At 39.9% G+C, this 6,000-nt stretch overlaps 1 protein-coding gene across 2 annotated transcripts in view; it reads left to right on the plus strand.

Moving 5' to 3' along the window:
- Positions 1 to 6,000, plus strand: part of LOC147318685 (CUB and sushi domain-containing protein 3-like) — a 255,640-nt gene that overhangs the window by 171,145 nt on the left and 78,495 nt on the right. For both annotated transcript variants that reach the window (XM_086310755.1, XM_086310756.1), the window contains exons 38-39: positions 4,181 to 4,299; positions 5,401 to 5,470. In XM_086310755.1, the coding sequence (XP_086166881.1) occupies positions 4,181 to 4,299; positions 5,401 to 5,470 (189 nt within the window). The remainder of the gene's footprint in view (positions 1 to 4,180; positions 4,300 to 5,400; positions 5,471 to 6,000) is intronic.

Here is a 6,000-nt window from a genome sequence, read left to right on the forward strand (position 1 = left end):
AGAACGACTTCACAGTCATGTATCTCACAGTAGGTGCTTCATTCTTCTTGTTTGGAGCCACTCTGTACTCATGTCTGTCAGTGCGCTCTTTCCTTTCTGCACTTCCACGCCATGTCACACCACCCCCACTACCTCTACCTACCGCTGAGAATCACAATCAGCTCTTTGCTCTGTCTGTCTTACACTTTGCCACTGCTGCCCTTGTAAAGTATACTCCCTGATTCTTTGTGCAAACAACGCTCCAGTTTATCTCCTCTCTGCTTTCTTCTCTTGCTATTTGTTACTTTTCCTGCTACTTTTCCTATCTGCAAAAAAGAAAAAAAGAAAAAAAATGGGATGTGCGATTAATCCATGTAGCTTCCCTATGGAGCCACTCGTGAAGTATTGCAGTTTTTTCACTTTCTGATATTTTATCCTACATATAGCAGATTTCAGAGTCTAATTTATTTGGTCACATTAGCTATTACATTAATCCTCTTCTGACCTGTAGTTAGATGCATCTACACTGGTTGGCTTGAAATAGTCATTTATATTTCACGCACTTGAGTTTCTGGTTCCCAATTAATGCTCTGAAAGCTCAGTGGAGGGGGTAGAAAACAGCAACAGCGATTGGCACACACCCAGCCAACTAACCATCTGTTTTAAAATGTTTCCTTTGGGTGATTGTTGCAGTCCACTGAGACCAGTCATAGAAATTCTTTATACCACCCGCCAGTACAACATCTTAAAAGAAAAACGTTTAAGCAGCTCTCCTAAGGCAAACAGAATGCTATAGCTGAAAACATAATTGCAGTGTTCGCACATGCTGTATAGCAGCTTGCATCCCAAATCAAGTCTACCAAAGTTTGGCTTATTGTCACTGCTACGTGGAATAACTGTGACACCACACTGAATCAATTGTTTGACAGCTCAGAAAGGCACTCTTTCTTTGACATGGTCTTAAGATCTTTCCAGACTTTCTTCAGTCACACCAAGAAAATATAGCAGTGTCAAGTCTATGGTTACTACCTGTAATCTCCCCGATAAGTACTTCCACATTTTTCCTTATGAATTACATCTATCACGGCTAAGCCCTGCAGCATTGTTAAAGATTAAGAGCAGAAATGACCAGGTTACTACTCATTCACATTTTCTTACTACACTATTTTTCAGTACTATGCTGTATGATGACCTAGAAAAAGTGACACCACTAGTGTATGTAAAATGCACATCTGTTAGCATTTGCTACTAAACTATAAGCCTACTATTTGCATTCTGGTTCAAAGTCACTTGTATTAATAGCATCATCTGTGCATACACAGATCACATCTATTCACATATAGACTTGGCTTTAGATTTTTTTATCAGTCAGTCCTGGCATGCAGCACAGCTGTGTACTAGTTTTAATGTGTCTTATTTAATCTAACCCAACATCGTATAGAGTACAATTCAAAAATTTGAGTCTGTCCAAACTTTTGACTGGTGCTGTAACTCTGTAAGAAAATATTGCAAGAACACAGTCTTACATATTTTTGCTCACAATAAACAGGTAACTATATCTTGTTGCATAACAGGTGTCATTGTGACGCATGTATAATCTCAAGAGATCTGTTGATTGTTCATTTAACGCACTCACTTCCTCTGCACATAGTGTGTTAATACTAAATACATTCATGCACTGTGTCATTTTGATACTTTAATGTCTTGATTAAGTTAATTGTGCAAAGCAATTACAGTGGCTGGTTTATTATATTGATAAAAGTCGTCATATTTAAAAATTAGTGGCAGGATTAGGGATGGAAATCTGATGAACGACATAAAAATGTCACAGTGTCGTAATTGATATTGTGCCTCACACTTTGTTAATGTCTGTTTAAAAAAAAGAAAAACTGAGACGATCTACCTTAAGTTGTTTTACTGCTCCTCCACCCACAGGTGGAAACCACCACCTGCCACACTTTATCTCCTCCGCATCTTAAACTTGGAGTCGCCTGAGCTGTGAGCAGTGTGTATCCGCAGTATATTGCCTCGTAAAAATGAGTCGTTGCATTTGCATATATACCTTTGCAAAGAAACTTTTTTCTCCACAGTAGGCTCTTCTATATTGTCTGACCTGCATGTTTTCCTGCCTCATCTTTCAGGTAGCTTTTATTGTCCTTGCATTTTTTATTTTCTTTTTTTTTTGTCTCGAACCTCCTCCTACTGTTTGGAATACTAAACGGTTGTGTTGTTTTGCAGGTCGAGTTTAATTTTTAAAAAATAAATATTGAACTGATCGAATTTATGTAAATGCACAAGAGCAGAAACTCTCGGCTAGTGTGCACCACTGGTTAGTAACTGATGACACACGTGATTGAAATTGCTTTGCCTGGATGCATTCGGTAGGGTCTTGTGTTTGATAAGGATAGCACTGCTTCAAGACATGGGTGCACACGCAGAAACAGGTGGCCGATCCAAAATGTGATTCCTGACGGCTTGAGCGGAAAACATCACAAGGTGGCAGGAACCTGGACCATAATGTTGGCAGACGCACATGTTTAACCTGACCTAAGATCTGGTGCTCCACCTCTGGCTTTGGGAACTGTTCTCTGATTTTTCAGGGTCATTTTTCCTGAACCTGGGCATTTTGTATTATTACAGGGTTTGACAACCTTTTAATATTTTCATTGTTTGAAGTGAACAGTGCAAATTTCACAAAAAACTGCAAGAGACAGGCCGATTATTCCTTATCACGAGTACACATGACAATTTTAGAGCTGCATTGTGCTTTAATCTCAAAATTACCTTCTGGCAGCCTAATTTTTTAGCAGCAACTGCTCCGCTCTTGTGAATTGTGTCATCTCCTTGAAATTAATTAAACATTTCTAAGTCGAAGAATTTGTCAAAGTATTGCTCTTATTTATACCCACATATGACAGAACTTCACAGCTTCAAAGCATCCACCCACTCACCCTGTACAGTAGCTCGTCTCTTGTTGAATTGTTCTATCTCCAGCTGCTTTCACGTTGCTTCCTGCTCTGCGTCTCTTGGGTTACCGCCTCCTCCCACTCAAATATCCTCTCTAACTTTCAGTAGATGTTGAGTGGAGTGACCACTCCTGCTAGTCGCCTTTAAATTGTTCTGAATCTTTTGTGGGCACTTCCCCTACCATGTTTGTGTTCATCCACCCACTGACTTGTTTGGACAAGTTAACTCTTTGAGTGGGCTTGAATGCGAGTGCTTGTGAAATGCTTGTGTTTGCCTGCAACATTGTTGGGGATGCTGTATTTGTCTACACTATTCCGCTCCCTGCGGCCTGCTTACAAATTATAGATTACGAAGGAAACCTAATAAAACCATCTAGATTTGTATTTGGGTTATTATGAAGGTAACTGTCTCCTGTTTTTCGTCGGCCTATTTTCGTGTTGTTTGATGCATCGAAAAACAATGTTTGACAGACGACTGGTGCGATTTGAAAAATGTTTAAGATGAGGATGTCTCCAGTGCTGCCTTTCATTGAATAACAGCATTTTATGCCTCAAAGTAATGATGTAAAATGTTTTCTCCTCTGCCTGTCAATATATTTTAGTCACTTCTTAGATAAATGAAATTGCAACCTGACTATATTTCTTGTCTTTTTTTCTTTCTTTTATTTGTAAAAAGCAGGCTTTGAGCAGGCTCAAATTTCCTTAAAATGTCCTACATTAATATAGTCCATATAGCTGGCATCACCATTGCTTTTAAGCCATTAAAACACAATATCTAGCCTTTCAAGCCTTTCACTACCTGGCAAGTGGCACTGTAATCATTTCTTTCCAATGGGCTCAATGCGTCTGTCAAGTAATACTTCAGGGATTGCTTTGAAATTTCACAGTGATTGCTTCGGATCACAGTCAGAAGGATTTTGCGATTACAGCCACGAGCAGAATAGCTTCATAGCTTGCCCCACTTTCTAAACGTTATGATGAAGGGAAAGAGAGACAAAGAGTCGGCGTGGTGGTGGTGGTGGGGGGGCTTGCTCAATTAATATGCGATTACAAGCACATTAAAATGAGGAATTTTATAATTATGTCAAAAAGGTTGGTTTTAATTAAATTATTCCTTCCCTCTATAGGTACTGGTTGATTAAATGTAAATATTTACTCCAAATATATATGGAGTTTCTTTGATATGCAGAAGAATGATTGCTGTCCACACTTGTGTGTTGTGACTCTGTCCTAAGCAATAGGTTTGGATTCGTGTCCAGAGCCGCTGCCTCCCAGTAATGGCCGAAAAGTTGGAGATCGTTACACTGTGGGTGACATGGTTTCCTTCCAATGTGATCAAGGCTTTTCACTACAGGTAGGTGGAAAATGAAGTGCAGATCTGCAGCTCTCTTAGTGAAAAATATTGACCTGGCTAAATGAGTGACATTTTCATGGGGATCCTCTAAAGGATGAATGTTTTAAAACAGAGGAATCAAGTCCTTTTGATGAGTGTGTGTGTGTGTGTGTGTGTGTGTGTGTGTGTGTGTGTGTGTGTGTGTGTGTGTGTGTGTGTGTGTGTGTGTGTGAGCGGAAGAGTACAGGAAAGAAGTATGTGAATAGGCAAGTGTGTTTGCAAGTTTATTTGTAGTGGTGCGCGTGTATGTGTGCGTACATTGCCTCCCTGCTTGCATGTTTGTGTAAGTGTGAGTCCTAGTGTGTTCGTTACAAAGCAGCTTTAACTTCTTCCAATCCTGCCTGAGTAGATTCAGTGGCTGTGGCGTTTTGAGCTGTAGAACCTTCCAAGGCCACAGGCGATGGATTGTGTTAACAGTCGCCTCGCTAATCCCACACCGATTTTTCTTCCCAGCTCAGGCATTCTCTTCTTTTCATATCCTCTCTGGACTAACCAGCAACTTCTTACACACATCTTCAGGCTGAGTGTCTGAACACCAGAAATAGACTTGAGGCGGGTGTAGTAACAAAAGCAACAGTATGGATGAGTCTTTTGAGTTTAGTTTAGTGTGTGAGTGCGCAGTATAGCTATGTTTTTTCAGGCGTGATGTTAGTGTACAGGTTTTTGGAGAATCACCCTGCATGTATGCATTTTACAAACATGCAGGCAAATTCCAGTTTCTATGTTTAAAACAACATTAATGCTCTGAATATTAACCATCACATTTAGATTCCCTTTTTTGTATTCAACACAATTATGTTTGCAGATTTTTTTTTTTCTGTTCTTATCTCGGGGTGCTTACTCCCATTGTATACCTAGCAGCGAGAACATCCTGCCCTACTCTTGATATTTATACACAAGAAGGGGATTTTCACTAAATCCAAAGATCCATAGGACAGAGATAAAATATACTGGGGTCACCTGCTGGTTTGATCTCATCGTGTTCCTTTTCATTTTTAACTTCACAGTGTTTTGCTGAAAGGGAATTGACAGTAAACAGTTTTTGTTTGTTTTCTTGAACAGGGTAATGCATATATTACCTGCATGCCTGGTCCTGTCAGAAGATGGAATTACCCCGTACCTCTGTGCTTAGGTAATGTATTATCGCATACAGTCTGACAGCTCTAGTGACAGCATTTCAATGAGGTGATATTGTTGACAACAAACCCATATTTGTAGCACCAAACTCAAACTAGATCTTTTTCTTTCCCATTTTTGCCGTTCAATTTTTCTCATTGACTCGTTTATCTTTCTTCTATCTTCTCCTTATTTATATTTCTCTCATACTAATATTTTTCTCATATACAATGACCCGATAGCTTAGCAGCCTCAAAGAGGGCATTTTATTGTATTAGGAGAATTTTATTGTACGATCGGGGGGTTGGGAGGTGTGATGGCTGGGAATAGATGCCTTGAGGGGGTTAGGGATTATGAATTTTCTGCTTTCCCCTTCGGTTGAAAATCAATAAGGCTTTGCACCATCTGAGTGTGCTGTTTGATTTCTGATACTCCTGATGAGACTCCCTTGTCTCCCCCGACACTTCCTCTCAAGTTGATTGTCACAGTGATAGTTTCCAGAGATTACCAACGAAGAACTCCACATTCTCTTTGACGCCTCGCTGT

Source organism: Aulonocara sp. 'chitande type north' Nkhata Bay, linkage group LG11 (assembly GCF_057382095.1).
Source record: "Aulonocara sp. 'chitande type north' Nkhata Bay isolate Kocher_YH1m ecotype deep benthic linkage group LG11, A_spYH_male_GT1.1, whole genome shotgun sequence".
NCBI lineage: Eukaryota > Metazoa > Chordata > Actinopteri > Cichliformes > Cichlidae > Aulonocara > Aulonocara sp. 'chitande type north' Nkhata Bay.